Genomic DNA, 22142 nt, shown 5'->3' with positions numbered 1-22142 from the left:
CATTTTAGGTAGTCCTTTCGTAAATAAGATAGCTTTATAGACATGTGTTGCTTTTGCAAATTATGAATCTTGAAACAGTTGCCACAAATTAGTTATGCTTATCAACCCTTACGTTCTTCTTTATATCTGAAACCTATTTACGTATGTATGTAGCAATTTAAAAAATTGACAATTTAAATTGCTCTACATATTTACATCCACTACATAGAAAGTTTACTGTAATCGTTTAGAAACTAAACATTTTTTGTACTCATATCCACACATGTACATGATGCAATGCTTATATCTATTACTTCATTATACTTTTATAGTATTGTAAGTGATTATTTCGCTGAAATATAGTTCACTCTAAAGGAGATCGGAGGAATGGCGAATTATTGAATAAGTTCATTTCGGAGAGTATCTTCATATCGAGGTAATCCAAACTATTTCTGCCAATCTTAAATTTTCTATCATTTATATGTGCATAATAGTAGGACAATTTAAGGTAAATCGATATTCGATAATCTTATATGTATGTATGTATTTTGGATGTCACTTATTTCTTATATATCAGCGTACATATTTTAATCATGTATGACGATATGGGGTATTTTTACATATTTACTTACCTATTCATCATGCATTGATTCGGAGACTGGATTACATGTACATATGTACTCCATTCATTACATATACCTACATGTAGGTACATCTATGAAGATCATTAATTACTAATGAAGGTTTTGCGAGATTGTGTAAAAGCTTAGCGTCACCCTTTTATTAAAAAGCATATTTTTTTTATTATTTATGTACCCTGCTGATTATCATGTCTGTTTTTTAATATGTACATTTAAATGAACATAGTGTGTGAAAATCCTATTATTATCAAAGGTTGCAAAACTAGGTGACTTACCATTTCCGGTCGACTTAACGATTGGCATTTCAATAACCAATACAAAGTTTCGGTGTGATGCAATTAACGGTGTTTGAATTACTTTAAAAAAATTTTTTTTTTTAAACCACGTAAACGTAATCAGTGATCGATTCTGAGTAAAATAGTCAATATTTCGATCTAGTATTCATATATAGAATAGATATATTATATTACAATTTAAATATTGTACATAAAGGGTAACGGTACCGTTTACCATCATGATCCAAACCTCGATGTTTCTCCACTAAAATGCAAATGGAACAAAGGAGCTAAAACTTACCGATGATTGATTTCGTTAGGACGGTGAACGTTACCTTATCTGTATGTACATGTGTTGAATTCTGGTAAAAATTATCATATTTCCGAAATCAGAATTAGTAGATATGTATGCATATCCTTGGATCCGTGTTGAAATTGCGAAAATTTAGAACCAGTCGTGAGTCTTACACGTTTCGCCAAATGTGTCCGGAAAGCCAGAGAGCCGGCTCTCGGGGTGTACCGTTCGCGGAAGTGCACGGAGCTGCGAGAAAGGCTCTCACTTTCACCTGGCTCTTGAGTCGTTTTGACCTTTATCGTGCGCGGCCATGTTCGCTCATTCTATCCATCCGTCTGTGTGTCGTCCGCCAAAAATTCGCCATTAACCTTTCTAGCTGGGTTTCGTGGGTTTGCGCCCTAACCGCACGTTCGTGTCTCCCGTTTTCCCGGTGCGAAAACTCGACAGTGGCCAAAAATTTCCTCATTCGGCAAACGGTCAACAGGATGAATTTTGATGCGGTCAAAACAATTTTGTATGTTTGTGCAGGCACACAGTTTTGGTGACAGTTATTATATTGGAAGCATATGTATGATATGTAATTCGGCATATGTTTCCATTTCAGAATTTGATGTTTAATTATGGATAATTTGTAGCAGCTACTTTTTTTCTGATTATGTTAATATTTGTCATGTAAATTAAATAATTCTATTGTGAAACCTATTGCTATTATATTCATATGGGATTTGAAATCCATTGCGTTTCCGATATGAATCTAATAGGAAATGAATTGCGTATAAATGATAAATATTTAATAATATTGAACTTCATATGTCTATCACTTGATTTTATTTGTAAAATCTGGATATATATTTGAAATTTATAACAGTATGAAGTAAATCATTTAATTTGTTTTCATTCTTAGAGGCTAGAAAGTTGCACGTTTTTTCCCGTAAACTTTAGGGGGGAATTAAAATTTAACCAATATGATTATTTATTTCGTTTCGTTATAATTTATTTTACATATCGATGTTCGTTTTAAATTACCGATATATTTTCGAGTAAAATTTTCCTTAATAAATTATGTTTAAAGAAAAATGATTGATAATTTAATGAAAAATGAAATTTCCAATTTTTCAGAATTATTTACTTATTACTTATTTATTCAGTAGATATGCAAATATTAAAATTTGTTATAATCATTGTTTCACATTTTAACAAAGTAAGAATGACTAACCTTTATGTATGTTTCATTATAAAATTAGTTATGGCAAGTAATAAAAGTAGCGAAAGGTAAGCTTAGCTAGGCGAGTTAACTTTCCAAGTCAATAAATTCCAGATTGAGATATTTTGAATGATCTTTCTAGAAGCCGAATGCAAAAATATTATATTATTTTTAAGTCTTAAATAATTATTTTCTTCCAGGGAATTTTCATTGATTATTTAGATAAAGAATCAAAACAACCTCATGAATCTGCATTCATATATTATATGTAAATATATAGAAATATATGTACACACATAAATACCTTTCTTATTCGTTTGCCAATGCCGCAATGTCGTAATAATAGATTTTTAGGCTAAGTTCAAGTTGAAGTGCATTACATAACGGATTTATTGTGAAAATCCCAACACAACAAATGCAACTAATTGCACATTTTCGTCACGTACAGGCAAATCAAAGTGCAGCGCTCTTCGCACGATTGCGAATTGAGAAATCAAGTCGTATCCGAAACGAAATCGAATGCGTTCAAGTTTTATTCAAAAGGATTTTTTACGCCATTGACCAGGGTTATTAAATTTGCAATAATATTAAAAATAATAATAATGGGCTAATCTGTTTAATATGCGTATGCTAATAATATACCATTCGCGGCGTATCAAGATGTCCATAAATATGTCGGAACTCTTGTTTTTCCATGCCATAGAAAGTGAAAACGTCAGGTTGTTGAGCCTACTACCACCACCACCATAACTACTACTACTACTATCATTGCCACTGCCACTAGTATTTATTACTAATACACTTTGCTATGCTGCGCTAAGATCGAATCGATTATGAGAAACGTCGTTCCGATTCCGGTTTATTCACTCGAGTAGAATCGAAACTTGCGCCGTCGCTTTTGTATTTTACGAAATCGTTCGATTCCATTTTATAGGCATATCATTTTGATGTGAAATGGAGATATTATTCTTTTTTTTACTGTCAACATTGTGATTGATATTTACAAGGTTAAAGTTGTACCGTGTTAACCCTTTGTTAGGTATTTTTATCTAAAAAAAAATCCACTTTGCGTATACGAGCTCTAATTGAATTGGGTAGGTGTTTTTCGAGCGGTCACCTCTCGAGTGAAAGTGAACACTGTCAAAAATATTTGCTGGCAAAAAATGTAAGAATGAAAACAGCGTTTGTTAAATATACCCACTATTTCGATGTTTCTCAAACGTTCATACAAATATTATCAAATTAAAACTTTTTTTTGTGAAGCACTGAAATATTTATGAACAATATAAAATTACTTTGAATAGAACTTGCATAAACTCCGTTTTAACTGAGCACTGATCGAAATAAGTTTTTACCTTATTTTGGTTCATTATTGTAAATTTGTATTTCGTGTATTTTTCAAACCATTAATAATTGCACGATTAATTCAAACTCGTACATACATACATAGTATCTAAGTGAATTATGGGATGTAATTTTGTTTACAATAATAATGCTTATTGTACTGTATATAATTATTATCTCCATTGTATATCATTAAAATACACATATGAATATACCTATATACAAATTTACCTACATACATTTATATATTTCCATATGATCTTATATACATTTCTGAAATCATTGAATTACTTGTTGCGTTAAAATAAAACGAAGAACTTATTTATTGTTTCTCGATCGTTTGTGCAAATTTTTACAATGTTGGTGTTTATTTGATAAGAAAAATTTGATTCGGCTATCAATTTTGGTAAGTAAAGTAAATATAAACAATGATATTAGTGGTAAAAAAAAAGAGTATTCCGATGACTCATTTGAAATTTCAAACGAGATGTAAAATTGAATAATTGGTATTACTCATATCTTGTTGGATATTAATTAACGTACGATTTGAATATGATGACATTCAAGTCAACATTATATTGAATAGATCATTGGAATCGGATTGCTTTGAGTTTGCGATATCCGTTTTTACTTTCGTTTGCATTACACGTTATCTTCTTATGTGGTCTAAATTTTGTTTATTTATTTTATTTCAAACAATTTTGTTTATACATCATAACTCTGTGATAGATTCATTATACATACATGCTTTTTTTCTGATATATTAAAAAAAAATAATGCAATTTGAATATATTTTCCATACCATACTATTTTCATTTTCATTTTTTTTGGTAAATTTGATACAGATAGACCCGAATGCGCCATTGCAGAATTTTTATTACATAAATCGCTGTATTTCGAGAACACGAAATTATCAATTAATTAATTAATCCGTGAAGAGATCTATGGATCCGGACTTGTACATAAATCAAATCCAGATGTTTGTAACATAGCGGGTAGAATGATTTTTGCCAATTTGATGGAGGACCGTTTCAACAATGAAATCAGATAGATTGAACTCTGATAGGAAACAATCGACTTGGAGTCACAGATATCCGTCTTACCAGCAGTATTAAACATTAGCACGAGATAGAACCCAGTAATCTCTTGGTGCTAAAAATAAACGCAACTACCGAGCCATACTGCTAGCTAATAATGTGAAGGTTATAGTATCCAAATTTACACTTTAAAATTAAGATTTTTTTAATTAAATAATATATTTCACTATAGGCCCCGATTTAATTGTAAAAAACCTTTCGTTGTTTTAAATTTGCATTAAATGAACCGAATCTGATATCTCATATATAGTATATCAGAAGTACATATTTAAACACAACGGAAAAAAATTGCATCATACGCTTGGCATTTCGTTACTCTCATCTTTGAATACTTATCAATCGAAAGAATGTAAACAAACAGGTCTAAGTATTTTCCACCGCGATGCACGTGAATGCATATAAATAAACAATGATATGCACTTTGCGTCCTTACATTTTAACTGTGTTTTATATCGAGTTTTCAAATACTAAATGTGTAATTGCATTTCACACGTTACTCAGCAAATGCACGCACACTTTTCGGGGATCGCACCGGTTGAGCGTACGTACATACATACATATAACTCGGTTTCTGATAATGACCCTGTTTTCCGAGCGTAATGCAGTTTTAATATGCAAGCTGTTATGCGATTATGATTTACCGACGACCACAACCAATGTCAGTTGTATAATATTCGGACTAGTGTGCCTCTGGACCGTTACAGCATCGTTGCGCAAGTCGCGGTCGCGAAAAACGTTGCCCTTGAAGCCTCAATGTAGAGTTCAAGTTTTCTGAATCGATAACGATCTTAATTATACGCGTATATCAACGATTTTTTAAACGGTGCTCACTTTTTATCAAGTAAAATCACACGTATAATATGGATATGGCAGCTTAAATAGTAGCAGTAATGCATCGTAATAGGTAAACAATAGCAATAATGCATCGTTCGAAATTCGCGTGGGTTGGATTTTTTTGCACTATTATACGGCTGCACATGGCCATGTGGTGTGTTTGCGTATTTGATCAGTCGAATCTTGGAAACCTTCACTGATTTATCACCAAGTGTAAGATCAGTGTCGCACCAAGTAAACATTGAACATTATAGGTAAGTCCTCTTGACCTTGTCTAGATAGAATTATAACAATGCTTAGACTAACAAAGTGGCTTGCTTTGCATTTATCATTATATATATTATTATATGTATAATACGCTTAATTTATGTGTATGTACATATGTAGGTAATAGGTATGTGACCAGATGATTAATCAATCTTAAGGCATCTTCTTGATGATTTTAATTTATCATTACTTGAACTTCGGATGAACTTCTCATTAATTCGTTTTGTTCTCCAGCTTCTACGTGGTAATGCGTCATGCACGTCGATGCTCGCACAGTTGGCACTTTATGTCCCTAATCATTATGGGCGTGATAGACATCATTATTTCATGGTTGTACCTCCTGCTCGCATAGTTCTTTATCGAATGGCTCCTATTCCAAGAGCTATCCCACTTATCAATGAAATCGTTGCTGCTGAACCTGAATGTGACATTTTCCACCTCAGTGAGTGTAGGTTATCGGATATTATTTTAACTTATTTGTCTGGTAGTCTGCGCTCGTCACTATTTTCATAATTTAATGTGATGTATGAGTAAAATTTGGATCTTCTCTCTTCCATTTGGGCCTTGCTGGCTATATGTGCAAGACATTCCCTACTTTGTATTTTATTATTTGATAATTTTACTTTATCTGCTACTTTTATAATGCTATTGTTTTTTAGGATTATGTAAAAATGTATTTTTTGTCTGTGTATATATGTATATATATATTTATTTTTCTCGTCTCTCTGTAATTTTTCGACCCTTGTGGCGTATGAGGGACAAAATTAAACTTAAAGTAAATAAATATAATAGATTATTATTCTAAATATCTTTATTTTTAAGCATCTTTAAACATACATACATATATACATACAAGTTTGATGAATTTATTCCCAAGACGACCAATTCGAATTAGTTTAACTACCGCAATACCAACATTATCATTAGACACATACACACGCGTGCATGTTTAAAATGACGAAACAATGCCGATTAATCGACATATCGATAATTACCATTGACTGACACTGATAACAATAAACACGCGTGCGTTTAGCGATTTTTGCAATATGTTCAACAGAAGTTAACAACTTTGCCAACAACCGTGTACACAATATTCTAGGATGATATTAATCATCAGTTCTTCAATTTGCACAGTACTCGTATCGTTGCTGTCATCTAATGCAGCGGTTTCCAAACTGGGAGGCGCGGACTATTGCCAGGGGAGGCGCCGAAACTTTTTTATAAAAAAATAATTTTTATACCATAATCTATAAACTCCAAATAAATAAAACTTCATATCGTAGCTTAACAGTAAAAATTCAATGCATGAATGTTTATTTTTATTTTTCTTTCATTTTTATATATACATTTAATTCCTATAAAAAATTATCCGGAGAAGAAGATTTTAAAAATTGCGCCTTTGCAAACGCTCTGTTTTAGTTAAAGATGCCCATTTAATTGCATATGTTCGATATGTCGCGGATAATAATATATTAGAAGATATATTATTTTGCAAACCCTTTCTTGGGAAGACCACATCCATTGAAATTTTTAATATAATAGACAGATTTTTTGAAGAAAACGACATAAAGTGAAATAATTGCGTTGGACTGTGTACCGACGGAGCTCACTCAATGTCCGGACACAAAGCAGGTATTGAAGCATAGGTCAAAAAGAAAGCACCACATGCTATCTGGACGCACTGTGTGATTCTCAGAGCAGGCTCTATTGTCAAATAATATGAGCGAGGAACTGAACAGCATTTTTACAAAAGTTATAAAAATTATAAAATACATTAAGAATAGTCCTTTGAGTGCAAGGCTGTTTGCAAAGCTGTGTGCTGATATGGAAGCTAATTATACCTCACTTTTGTATGACGAACGATATTTTTATTGTTAAACTTGCCTATTTGGTTGAAATTTTTGGAAAATTGAGCGGTTTAAATAAATCAATGCAGGGATCACAAATACACCCACTTGTTCAAAAAGACAAAGTAAAAGCTTTCATTAAAAAATTGAAGTTATGGAAATCAAATTTACAAAATAATGAGTTGGATAGGCTTACACTTTCCAAAGATATCTAGGCCACAGCCAATATTAAAGCAAGTAAAAATATTTTTACCGACCACTTGTTGTTTTAGTGCGGCATTTTTCCAATTATTTCAAAGACCTTCATTTCTCAAAGTTTTTGTGGATACAGAATCCATTTAACTACAATGAAGAAGACGAATTCGAGCTGACAACCATCGAAAAATAAAAATTGATAGAATTATCATGCTTATCATTGATAGAATTAGATTCTAATGGGTTTCCGGAAACCCTTCTTCCAAAGTGTCTTTCGTGTTACCTATTAAGTGTTTCATAGTGTTTTTTTTTCATATTCATGTCAGGTCACCCTAAATTGACACTATGGCTGATTATAATCGAACCGATCTACAAGTGTAGCATGAGACTTTCTCATGCTACACTTGTACACTTCTTTTCAATATAAAAAATATAAGTTGTTGATATTATTAATTTATTTATGGAATACGTATATATTTTATATTTTTTAGACGATAAAAGTAATTTTCAACGTCATGTTATGGACAGCAAAGCTTACAGTAATATTATTAAAGACCTTGCATTGAATTATATTGTAATAATATTATATAGTTAATTAAGAAATGATTTAAAAAAAATAAAGAAATTGTTTTACGTCCTTAGTAAGATACCAATTAATCTAAAGACTGTAAAAGAAAACTGATTGTTGTTTCGCTTTATCTACTAATTATGTGTTTCAGGACTGATAAGTATAAAACCGCTTTCAAGGTTTCAATATCGCGATAATTTCCAGTTTTCTACATATAATTTATTAAATTGAATAACTTGACTCGTATTCTAGCAGTATTTATTGGAGGACGCGTGTGATACTACATATTATGGTTCAGGAAGCGCTATTAACCCTTAACGCGATCTTTTTGCACGGCGATAAGATCGTTTCCTTGTCGATTTTCCGCGGAATAATTTTCACTTTTCATTTGTCCATTATTTACGTGAAGATTTGTTCGAATGACTTAGTTCACACAGTATTGCCTAAGCGCGTGAAAAAGAAACCTGAGCAGCGCGCGTAACATTCCCATTTCCGCACTCGCACTTTTCTTTGCCTCACATTTTTCTTTCTAATTTCACCTTCGTGATTGCGCCGTTCATTATTATCATTACGTGCGCGCACACACATACACAGCCAATATTAAAATCACCTTAGTGAACTACCATCGAGAATTTTCCGTAAACGCGGCTTTTCTCCTTCATATATATGTATGTATATATGTGTAACTATAAACAACATTTTGGCATATATTAATAAATATATGAAAAAAAATATTTTCCCCCGAAGCGCAGATATCAGAATTTGGAATTGAATGCCAATGTGTTTTTTTATGCATTATCACTAAAGCCCAGACCCTGAGGGGGCCGTTTTTGTTCAAATGTTGTAAATGCATTGTTAAAAATTTGCCGAACCTTTTTTACAAAGCATTTACAACAATTGAACAATAAACGGCACGCTTCTTCCGGTCCTACCTCTAATTATCACATATTATAAAACAATTTTTTTTAATAAAATAGTTTTTGTGACTTATTCTAATTGTATCATTATCAATCTCGAACGTACACATACATATAGGTACAAACATATGCATGTATATTTGTACGTACTTACATATGTATATATCTAATATTTAATTTCGAAAGAGACTTTGTATCTATTTAGGTTTTGGTTCGTAGAATCTGCGACGTTAAATTTATTAAAAAACAAATGAATATTCAAATAAATTTAAATAAAATAAAAATATGCCTACCTGTGCATAATTTATATATCTATATATATTTAAAAAAAAAATCCCCCCCCCCTCTTAAAAAGCAAGACTTGAAAAAATGTTGGTTGCGCCTATATGCTAATCATGTTTAGTTTAATTTGTATCCATTATTATAAAATTAGTGTAAATGTTATGTTTTATTTAATTTTGATTAATTTTTCAATATTTTAAGTTCAGATAAAGTTTCTTTAACATATTACAAGTATTAAAGTATATACCGCATTGAAATACAGCACGCCTTCATCATAATATTATACATACTAGTATACGTATATATGTATACAGAATTTAACTATGTATTACATATGTAGTCAAGTTCTGCGTTTGTAAACATGTCATGAAAGTCTGCACACAATATTTGGTATTTTACTGTCCATTTGATTTTAATCTTCTAATGGTTTTAATTATGTATGCAATTTATTCAATGATTATTACTTTTTTTTGTAATTGGCAAGGAAAGCGCATTGCGTATACCTGTTAGACCTTCCTGGTAGAAATATATATATATATATATATATATATATATATATATATATATATATATAAAATAAAATATACATAGGCCCTGTTGTATTTGAATAAAACGGGAAATTGCTTTTCCGCGACTTTTTTTTACCAATTCAGATTAGTTAAGATATTATATCTAAATTGTATTTCCCTGTCAGTGTGAAGTACACAATTAAAGAGAGGTACTATTTGGTAGTTTTCACTCTACCTATATCTTGATATCAACCAAAGTGTTTAATAATCAATGTTAACAAATACATATCGATGGCTTGGTTTACAGATATTGTATGTCCGTTTTTGAATTTGTATCGATTTTTAAGTTTATAGATGCTCAAATAATTCAGGTTTTTCCTTTCAAAGGTAATTTATGTAGTACACACACACGCATATGTACATATTCATTCATCATTTCGAGGCTATATGTATATATAACACTAGATGAACCCGGCATGCGTTGCAATGCCACAATAATGCATGCAATTCCCGTTGCCGTTTCAAGTGTTGGCTGGATCTAAACTCGGGTCGTCATAAACCAACTGATAACGTGGTTACCAACGAACACGTTTCCTTGCCCACACTAAGGCGCTTCAAACTTTCGCGTCGGTACAATTGTAATTACAAATATTATTATTAACCTTTCCACCGCGTACGACTACTATACATGTCCTAGCGAACATGCCCTCAGCGCGCGAGACACGCATAGATGTCGAACCTGTATAAGAGCCGTCTATTGTGTTAAAGTTTTATAACTTGGTTGAAAATATTACTAAATGTATACTTTACCAAATTCAATAGATGGCAGTAGTCAAAAAAAAAAAAATATAGGTTGTAAAATTCAAAAAAATATTACAACCTATATTTATAGTCGAAATCGCGATAGCAAAATCCGCAAAAAGCAGCCGCGTACAGGGCATGTTCGCTAAATTTGGTGACGCGGGCAAAGGGTTAAGAGGTTTTTTCCCGTTTTTTTTCACAGTAAGCTTCTCGGACATGCATACAACAAATCATGAAAGTTAAATCGTAATCGGTTGATTGGCTTAGGAGCCTATACGAGACAGACAGACATTTTTATATATATAGATATAACTTTATTTTAATTCGTGTATCAACTCCTTTCCGAAGCCACAACATTACATGATGTTTTTTTATTAATAAATACTACATAGTACGTGGAAACCTTTGGGGAAAATTTAAATCATTCTAACATACATATGCATATGCAATCGATGCAGCCTAGAAAACTAAAGTGTGCAGCTTAATTTCGGAAAGTCGAGATACATAGTCGGTGGGACAATTAGCGAAACGCTAAATTTGCCAGGGTACTCGGTCAGTAGAGTGTTTGCTCCTCGTGGTTCTGACCACTGGAGCCACGTGGCTCTGCGGTTCTCTTCCGGTGGTTTTCTCGGCGTATCTGACGAACTCGATCTCGCCTCTTGTTCGACGCACCACTTGCACTTTCACTTTCTATGCTGTACACGTGTGTGTGTTTGCATGTCTGTGGCTTTGTTCCTATTTTTCTCCTACCGCTATCGGTCGGTTTCTTCTCTTTCTTTTTGGCGACGAGCTCGGCCACTGTGACAGCTGTTGAATAATAAACGAGCGCGACCGCTCCTCTCCATCGAACCTATCTGCCATTAATTATTGCAAAATATGCGCAGCTAGTGTCATAAACAGAGACGGGGAGAGGGGGGGGTCTCCTTTATACCATCAGCTACTTTTTTATTATTTTTTTAATTTTGTAAATCCGACTGACATCGTGTATCATACGTAGATTTTTATATATATATAGATTATTAAATAGCAAATTGCTAATGAATTAATTCACAATGAACAATTTTAAACTAAAACTAACAACTATAATATAACATAGTTGACAAAATTAACAAAACTATAATTAGTAACCCTAAAATAATATAATATAATTCCAAACATAGCATTTTATTAAACTTATGTACATATATAATTACTTCATCTTCCACAGAGGTATCCATTAACACCCCTCAAGAAAGCACCAATGTTTCTAGCACTTCTAATGCTCTCAGGAAGGGCATTGTATATTTGAACACCTCTGTGGAAAACACCTCCTGCAGTTTTTGCTTTCTTAACTCTACCTATAATTAATTTATTCCTATTTCTAGTTTTATAATTATGTATATCTCTATTCCTAACTATATGATTATTGAAATATTTGGGTAATAAATTATTATCTAGCTTATAAGGGATAGCAAAATTTTTGGTCAATTATTAAAGGTATAATATATACATCTAATATATAATTTCGAAAGAGACTTTGTAAGTTTGTAACTATAGTTTGTTGGAAATCGAAAACAATTCAGTTATTATGACGTTTCAATTGGTTGAATATTTTTTTTTTCCGATTTAAATAAATTTAATAAAAAAACAGATGAATATTTACTATTAAATTTGCCTTTTTTAAGTTGTTTATAAAACAATTAGTAATATATAATTTGAAATTACTCGTGTTTTTGGCTTCGAAAAAATTTTTAATCAAAATTCCGATTTTTTTTTTATTTGCAATGATGATAATTACTAGCTATTCGCAATAATAGCTGACCAAAATCATCTAAACCTAATTACTAATTAAATGAAATTTCATGGCTGGATTCATCAATGAAGTGAGCTAGAAATGGTTAAAAATAAGATTACAAATTTGATTGATTAGTTGTACGCTTAGAAAAGCAGGACAATTTCATCGAACCGTTTTATAATTCGAATTTGAATTTTGTCGTCGCATTCGATATAATTTAAATTTTTAATCGAATACATATATATATATATATATATATATATATATATATATATATATATATATATATATATATATATATATATATATATATATATATATATATATATATATATATATATATATATATATATATATATATATATATATATATATGTATGCACATTCATATGTACATATAATAATTGGAAACTTACGTATGTACATATATATATGCAGATTTTTTAATATGAAAATTGATTCTTATTTTTTAATTAACAAGAGTCGCTTAACGATGAATGTATCTTACGATTGATTTATAAATTCCTCTATATTTAAAAATATATATTTAAAATCTGGAAATACACGTAATGTACACATGTATGTATGTATGTATGTATATCTGAGATTCTGCATTTTTTTCCGCTTGTAGAATGACTGGTAAGAACCTTTGACATTTTTATTGGCAAAGTCAAGTTGAAGTTCTAAAAACTGGTTTTGATACTCGAGAAAAATTAATGCTAATCAAAAAGATAGATAGATAGATACACATGTATTTTATCTTTATGTAGAGTGATCCCTCAAATGAAGTATTTCGTCCGATCTGAAATCTAACTACATACATATGTAAATCAGTGAAAAATTACGGTATAATTTTTTTTCTCTTTTACGATGTATGTACATATGTATTTTCCTCAAATATTTCTATAGATAAAAATCATGATTTGAATACACCTGATGTGTTTTGTGTTTTCTCTATATCTTGAGGAGAAAAAAAATGGGATACTGTAAATTAGAATACGTACTGATAAAATAAAATTTCGTACTTAACAAGGATTACTTAATACAATAACCGTACGATTATCAATTGTATGGTTCATCACGTGTTTTTCCGATAACGATTGATTAAAAATACGATTCTCACATGGAATTATTGTCACTTAGTACCGTTCTTATCGCTCAACGTCATAACTACTTGTGATTCATATTTTATAAATTTAAACTTTGCAGGATTTTAAACATAAGATAACGATGCGCACATTCACATTTTTCATCAATGTATTCCGAAATTAGATAAGTATATTGTGCGTGTAATTATCAATTATGTGGTGTGATATTACACAAAACCAAATGCATAGAAATAATAGAAGACACAATACATTATTATTGCGCGTTCCATACTTATCTAATAGCCATTCATAAGTTTCAATATAGTTAAAATCAGGACTACCATCATAATTGAATAGGTTGAACATGGATTTATCAGCAAATCTCACTTGTCGCCAAACCATTGTCTTCCACTTTTCTTGATTTTTACTAACCTCTTATACGTTTCACATGGTTTTCGTTCAAGTGGTCATTTTTTATATCTTTTATTTGTTCGTTCTGATCGAGTCTTCATTATTTTGTTCTATAAAAGCAGTTTTTTTTGCAAGTGTCAAAGTCGCCTTCATACATTTTTATGAATGATTTCCGTTGAAAATTCATTGGATATGTTCTTTCTTATCACCGCGGTTGTTTTAAAACGCTGCTGTAAAGATAATCGTCTTATTATGGGTTTTTTACTTACTTTTATCCTCTTCAATCTGATTATTTTCTATGAGTTGAAATTCCAGATTCACTTTTAATTTCATTTGTCTTTCGACACAGTCCATTTATATTATTTTCACACTTCCAAGATATATACATATGTTGTTTTCTCAATTAACACACGCTTTAGTAAATGTACATATGTATAGTCGATGGATACATTTACACGAGATTTTAGTAAAAGTGAATTTTATTCATAGTAAATGTTATCATTTACCAGACGATGGATGCATTATCGTAATTTATTTTTGCAAACTGTATTAACGCAAAAATTTTTAGGTGTTTCTTCATATGTATGTGTGAATATTGATATCTTGAAATATAACGTTTTGGTATTGTTATAATTTAATTATATATTTAGTTTCCATACATATATACATATACTTATCATTAGACAAGGAAATAATTCTTCTATTGCCGTTATTATTATTTAATAATATTACTGAAGTTTTGCTGTCTATAACAAGACGTTGACAATTACAGTTATCGTCTAAAAAATATAAAATTCCATTAATATAATATATATACGTATTCCATAAATAAATTAATAATATCAACAACTTACGTATTTGATATTAAAATTTTAATAATGTAAATATTTCAAAACAAGAAACACGAAATCAAAACCAACAAAAAATAAAAGCTAAATTATACGCACGAACAATATTGTATTTCTTGACCAAAATGCAATGCGAAACAAAAACGAAATGTAATTGGTCGTCGCGGGTCGAGTGGGGGGTGAATTCGATATCATGTACATTTTATTTAATATATAGAAGGGCATATTTGACACAACCAAATTGATAGATTATATAGTCGGTGTCTACAAGTCCGATAGTAATACATTAAATTCAAGCGTTTTCGTTTTTGCATACTTTTACTAAATCAATAATGAAAATGTATGCATAGTATAAGTTCACATGTCATGCTGACGAATTTGCTATAACACAACAATTTAAAAATATTTGGATAAATGAAAATAAAGTATAACCCATTGCATATTCATATAATATGTACAATATCAATATTGTAATAATCATATAGTTAGGAATAGAGATATACATAATAATAAAACTAGAAATAGGAATAAATTGATTATAGGTAGAGTTAAGAAAGCATAAACTGCAGGAGGTGTTTTCCACAGAGGTGTTCAAATATACAATGCCCTTCCTGAGAGCATTAGAAGTGCTAGAAACATTGGTGCTTACTTGAGGGGTGTTAATGGATACTTCTGTGGAAGATGAAGTAATTATATATGTACATAAGTTTAATAAAATGCTATGTTTGGAATTATATTATATTATTTTAGGGCTACTAATTATAGTTTTGTTAATTTTGTCAACTATGTTATATTATAGTTGTTAGTTTTAGTTTAAAATTGTCCATTGTGAATTAATTCATTAGCAATTTGCTATTTAATAATAATAAATAAATCAATTTTATTGTATTACAGTGTACATATATAGTTCTCTAAATCGATCCACTTTTTGAAGATTTGCTTATTTTTACCTCCTCGTGTAACTTGGACGGAAGACCCAATTTCCAAGTGGCATGAATGCACTAAGTGATCACTGTATCGATGAAACGATCGGTTGAAATTTCGCCCAATTTGACTTTGAGCTTGGCGAACTGTGCGTTGTGATAACACGCCGTTGTATCATACGATGTGATATCATCGCACTAGAGTGTGATAATATGTGCATATATGTATAGTGTGGGTAATTGCAGGCCGAAATAAACCGAAACAAACTACGGAACCGACGTGCCGAGTAAAGTCGGCATACACGCTCTCTAGTTTTCACTGTCGCTCTCGACGATCGTATATACATATGTACATATATATGTATGTATGTGTATTTTATATGGCTGTGACCACTCTCGCTTTCGCCGAGATCTCTGAGGTGAAAACGGTCGTTGTATGTGGTCCGGTAGCCTGTTGCCAAATTCCTCTAATCCTCGAATATTCGCCTATTTAAATCCGGACATTTTTCTTATTTTTTCAATATCATATATTGAATATCAACGGGCAGATGTGTTAATTGTTGATGTATTGTACGAAAATTGTGAAAATCAATATTTATATACCCACAAGCTGAAACCGGCGTGCGTTGCAATGCTTGAATAAGGCATACGATTCCCGTTCCCGTTTCAAGTGATGGTTGGAACTCGACAATGTCACTTCAACGCCGTGTCGTCATAAACCAACTGGTAACGTGGTTACCAAAGAACGCATTTCCTTGACTACACAATGGCGCTTCAAACTTTCGCGTCGGTAAAATCGTAATTACGAATACTATTACTAAGAGGTTTTTGTTCTCAGTAAGCTTCCCGGACATGCATCGTAATCGGTTTAGTGGTTTAGGAGCCTATACGAGGCAGACAGACAAACAGACATTCAATTTTATATATACATACATATATAATTACCAATATGGAAAAGAAAACGTGTTGTATTATCATTAAAAGACAAATTAAATCAAATCAATGCTTTAAAAAGCGGTCTTTTAGCACGTTTTTTGTCAAATAAATATGGTGTTGGAGCGTTAACGATCACGGATGTAAAAAAACAAAGTGAGAAAATAATGAAATTTCCTGATTATTTAATGTCAGAAGGTGGTTACAGTTGATTCAGTTTATTTTAACCTAACAACGCAGGTCGCGACGCGAAAACATTTGAAATTATTGCGTACCCGTTTTGGGGTGATTTTTTTTACAGTAACCTTCCCGGACATTTCTACAACAAATCCTGAAAGTTCCATCGTAATCGGTTGAGTGGTTTAGGAGCCTATACGAGACAGACAAACACACATTCAATTTTATATATATGTTTATATGTACATATATAGATATACTAGCTATATTACCCGGCTTCGCTCGGTATTTGTAATATAAACCGCTTAAACATGACTAATCTAATAGTAAACATTTTATTAAATTTATTTGAATAGTTTTATTTGATATAAATTTATATGAATACTCATTTGTTTTTTTATAAAATTGACTGTCACGAACAAACAAATATATATATTGTCTCTTTTGAAATTATATGTATACCAGAATCCGGCGTCTGTGCCCCCGGAGTCTTCGCCCCCAGAGGCTTCGCCCTCAATGGCTGCGCCCCCGGCGACTTCGAATCCTTTGAATCGAAAAAATTCGAATCGGCGTCTATGAACCCAAAAAAATAAATAAATCGAAATTGTCGTCTATGTACGTACATGCATCATATATGAATTTACATACATATATACATATATGCAAAGTCTCTTTCCAAATTATACATATAATAGATTTGTTCTTGAAAATTCGATTTTATTTGAATAAGCCGAATTGCCCGACGCTCACTCTGGTGTGTTGAAAAAATGAAACATTTTTAAGAAAAAACGAGTCCCAGAATTACGACCCAGGGGCCGGATTGTGATGCAAGTTCTGAACCCACATTACTAATATTTTGACCATTAACATTGGTACTGTTACCTAATATATGTATTCGTGTGGGTTGGAGGCTTTTCGCAGAACTCTGGCCATACATAATATGGGATATATTCGTTGGGGTATCATTTTTGCTCGTTATCATCTAATGTCGTGTGAGAAAGCACGAATGTTGAACAGATTAGCAAATGGAAAATGTGCAGAAATATAACTATAGATAGATGAAAATTGGTGAAAATAAGCATATACATATGTTAGATTCAGTTGTATCGTACTGTATTATAAACACGATACATTACAATCGTACACATATGACTCATTACATCATCCGATCGATTTAACTACGCTTCAACTTGGTCAGGGTTTTCATGCACAGTGACTTGATGAATGCGTTTGAGTTAAACTTTTCTTTTTTTTCTTCAATTACTACAACCTGAAAAATATAATGTGCATATTTGACCAATGTATGAAAAATCGCATTGAAATCGTGACACGGCAAATTTTATCGATTACTTTGAACGTTTCCATTGAATCAAGTTATTTATAAATTTCACTCGAACATCATTGTACGTATTTATCTCGCGTCCTTATCAATTTGCAATGTGCAATATTTCATGGCAAATCTACTGTCGGACTTAACGAATTAAAAAAACCCAACACATGGTAAATATGACACACAATTAATATAATAAATTTGTAAACGAAGACGTCTATAAAATTAACATCAGTCTCTCGTGTAAAAAATCACACTATTTTTTAGCGCTGGCGAATTGAAGAGATTCGCTCACATTCATGGGAGTAAATAATAATATCTATAAAAACAGACGCGATATATGTGGGTATGTTTGTGGTGGACGCGTGGACAGGTATGGGGATTTAAAAAAAAACATTTTTAAATACCAGGAGTATGTATATTTTGTGCCTAGACATATTTAATAAAATAAATACACAATCACGGTAAAGTGGTCAATCACAGTGAAGTAAACCGTTTAACCAATTAGAGCAAATACGATACATTCTGACCAATGGGTGCATTTTAAACATCCGCTATAGGGATGTGGCGTGGCGAGCGTCGGGTAACATCAGCGTCAGATGCGCTGCGCTGTAGCGTACACATACACACATCCACGAAGACACACACTCATTCATTATTTCGATTGGGTGAACGGTTTGGATCGACGAGCGTGTAATCCGCGCACTGAACTCTTTATATTCATACCTTAAAATTACCTTACATCATATTTATATATAACACTAGCTGAACCCGGCATGCGTTGCAATGCCACAATAACGCAAGCAATTCCCGTTCCCATTTCTCGATATGCTTCGATAAGTGAATGTTTCAGTTTCAAATTAATACTTAAAAATCAAATTAAATTACAATAATGATAATTTGTCGAAAACACGCAGGCTAATTTGTCGAAAACACATTAGAAATTATTTAATTGTTTGTTTATTTTACCTTAAAAACCCAGTTGGCGACGCGAACACATTTGAAATTATTGCGTTGCAATGCCACTCGTTTTTGGGCGATTTTTTTTACAGGAACCATCGCAGGCATACACACAATAACTCCTGTGAGTTTCATCGCAATCGGTATAGGAACGCATACGTGACAGACAACCAGACAAACCGATTTTGATATATATAGAAGCATATAACTTTATTTTAATTCGTGTATCAAATCCTTTCCGAAACCTTTCGGTGATTATTAGTCACAAAGCGCTCGCCCAAAAGTCACTAAAATCTCCATAACGGAACATCTGTCAGCCGAAAAGTCCATCATACTAACGATAACTATCATACTAACGAGAACTCTAGTGCCAAATATTCCGTATTCGCGATTTTCATGGCAAAAATTGTCTTTTGGGCGATCGCCATGTGACTAATAATCCAATTACCGTACATATTTAATGTATATATTAATTGCATATATGGTATTTTATTTATTCATCTTCGATTTGACTGTCTTCCATTCGTCGAACAAATCACTCGAGAAGCACAGGATAAATTAAAATAAAATCACTTGTTGATTTTTAACAATGTTTGGTGCGTTTTGAAGATTGGCTTTTTCGCAAATGGATTTAAAAAAAAATCGTGGGTACATCTGGTCAATTGTTTTAAAAGCGCACAATGAGCATATTATGAATTTGAAGAGTTATGAAACCGTATTGTTTTACCGCCCGGTAACTGCGAGAAAGAAACGCAGAAAAAGGCGGCAACTTTCACGTCGGACAATTTTTTCCCACAATTTGTCTTTCGGCTAAAAGGGCGGTCACACTTCTCGGCTAAAATGGCCACGACCTTACAAAATCTCAAAGTTGAACGACCGATTTATCAACACTTCAATGTCAAATGTGACATAAAGTTATTATTCAGAAGTTCTTGACTCAATGAGCTTTTTTTTGTTTAATTTATTTTTAACAAAATATAATGCATAAAGAAAAAAGAACCGTATATCATTTTTTTTTATTTTTCTACTATTTTATACCTCAAATATGGTATAAAAATTTTATTATTATAGTCGATGTAGTGTCAGACTTACAAGAAACGAACATGCTATCGCATTCGTGCAGTGTGTTGTAACATTGTAAGGACATAAAATATTGTCTTTATTTTTTCTTTTAATTATTTCTTATTTATCTACATATATAATATAATTCAATGCAAGGTATTTAATAATATTACTGTAAGTTTTGCTGTCCTTAACATGACATTGACAATTACTTTTATCGTCTAAAAAATATAAATTTCCATTAATATAAAATACATCCGTATTTCATAAATAAATTAATAATATCAATAACTTAACGTATTTAACATTAAAATTTTATTAATGTAATTTTTTTTAAACACGAAACACGAACTCAAAACTAACAAAAATAAAAGTCAAATTAAACAAACGAACAATGTTGTATTTGTATGAAACTGAAACGAAATGTAATTGGCCATCGCGGGGCCATTGGGGGTGAATGCTATAGCATGTACATTTTACGTAAGTCTCATGCTAGATCGAATTTGTATGTTTGCACATACATAATCTATATGTACACGTTTGTAAGAGGAAAATTCCTGAGATAAATAATGTATGTATATATTATATGATAAATTGGAAAAGAATAAAAAAATATTTGAACCGACGTGATATCATCACATTTTTTGTTTTGTTTTTAATAATACCTGAATGATCTTACATAAGTGTATTACATAAAATATGCGCGATTAACTTTATTGCAAATAATGTGTTTTCATTATTTTAAAATTAATGTTTATAATTTGGAAAAATACCCTTTCCAGGTCGGTAAATAATGTTCGTTGACACACATTTATATTTATAAATAATGTACTGGTTTATATTAAAACTATGCACATTTGTGTGTATCTATCTACATATGTATATACATATTCACAAGTACATATACATATTATATCTCGGAACATGTCCTATCGTCCATTGCAAAGAGTCCCTTTGTTTCTTTTCTCACATACACCCAGCGCAAAGCGAAGCTTATCGGTTACAAATTTTATCTGAATGACCCATTTTTCGCCCTATTGGGTCTCACTTTCTGGCAATTTTGTTTTTATACTTTTACAGTTGCTTTCACCATACCTCAACGTATTGTTGCCAAAAAGTTTTAAAGTCAGTTTTAAGTATAAAAAAACAATGGACAAAAATTAAAATATATCGTTATTTGCATGTGATGCAACTGATAAGCTACGCTTTGCGCTGGGTGTACATACCATTTGAATAATTTTATCCGTGATACGATTTCGACGTGAAAACATTCGAATTGGTTCATTCGCTGACCATTAACAAATGTCATTGTTTTCCTACTCATCCTTGATACACGGATATTATACAGGATATATTTATATACGCCAAGGACAGAACAACTTTCGCCAGAGACGTTTACTTTCTATTTTCGATGTGCATTCGTTTTTGCAAAATCGCCTTTTATATATCTGTACGCATCAGTATGGACTACACACCGAGGAAAAACCCCTGCATAAAATAACGATTCGCAACCTTTTTCCAGTCATATGGAGGACACTGTATTAATTAATTCGAATATGAATATGAGCATAGATAAAA

The 22142-nt window shown here is 31.7% G+C and overlaps 1 protein-coding gene across 9 annotated transcripts in view; it reads left to right on the top strand.

Moving 5' to 3' along the window:
- The window catches only part of Pdp1 (PAR bZIP family member Pdp1), a 125848-nt gene that overhangs the window by 66147 nt on the left and 37559 nt on the right, over positions 1-22142 (top strand). For 2 of the 9 annotated variants that reach the window (XM_077446431.1, XM_077446430.1), the window contains exons 3-4: positions 14451-14467; positions 18235-18248. The exons of the other annotated variants lie outside the window; for them this stretch is intronic. In XM_077446431.1, the coding sequence (XP_077302557.1) occupies positions 14451-14467; positions 18235-18248 (31 nt within the window). The remainder of the gene's footprint in view (positions 1-14450; positions 14468-18234; positions 18249-22142) is intronic. 9 annotated transcript variants of the gene reach the window in all.

The sequence above is a fragment of the Arctopsyche grandis genome, chromosome 2, assembly GCF_051622035.1.
Source record: "Arctopsyche grandis isolate Sample6627 chromosome 2, ASM5162203v2, whole genome shotgun sequence".
In the NCBI taxonomy this organism is placed as follows: Eukaryota; Metazoa; Arthropoda; class Insecta; order Trichoptera; family Hydropsychidae; genus Arctopsyche; species Arctopsyche grandis.
Note: the sequence above shows the minus strand (reverse complement) of the source record. Positions and strands in the feature narration are given on the sequence as shown.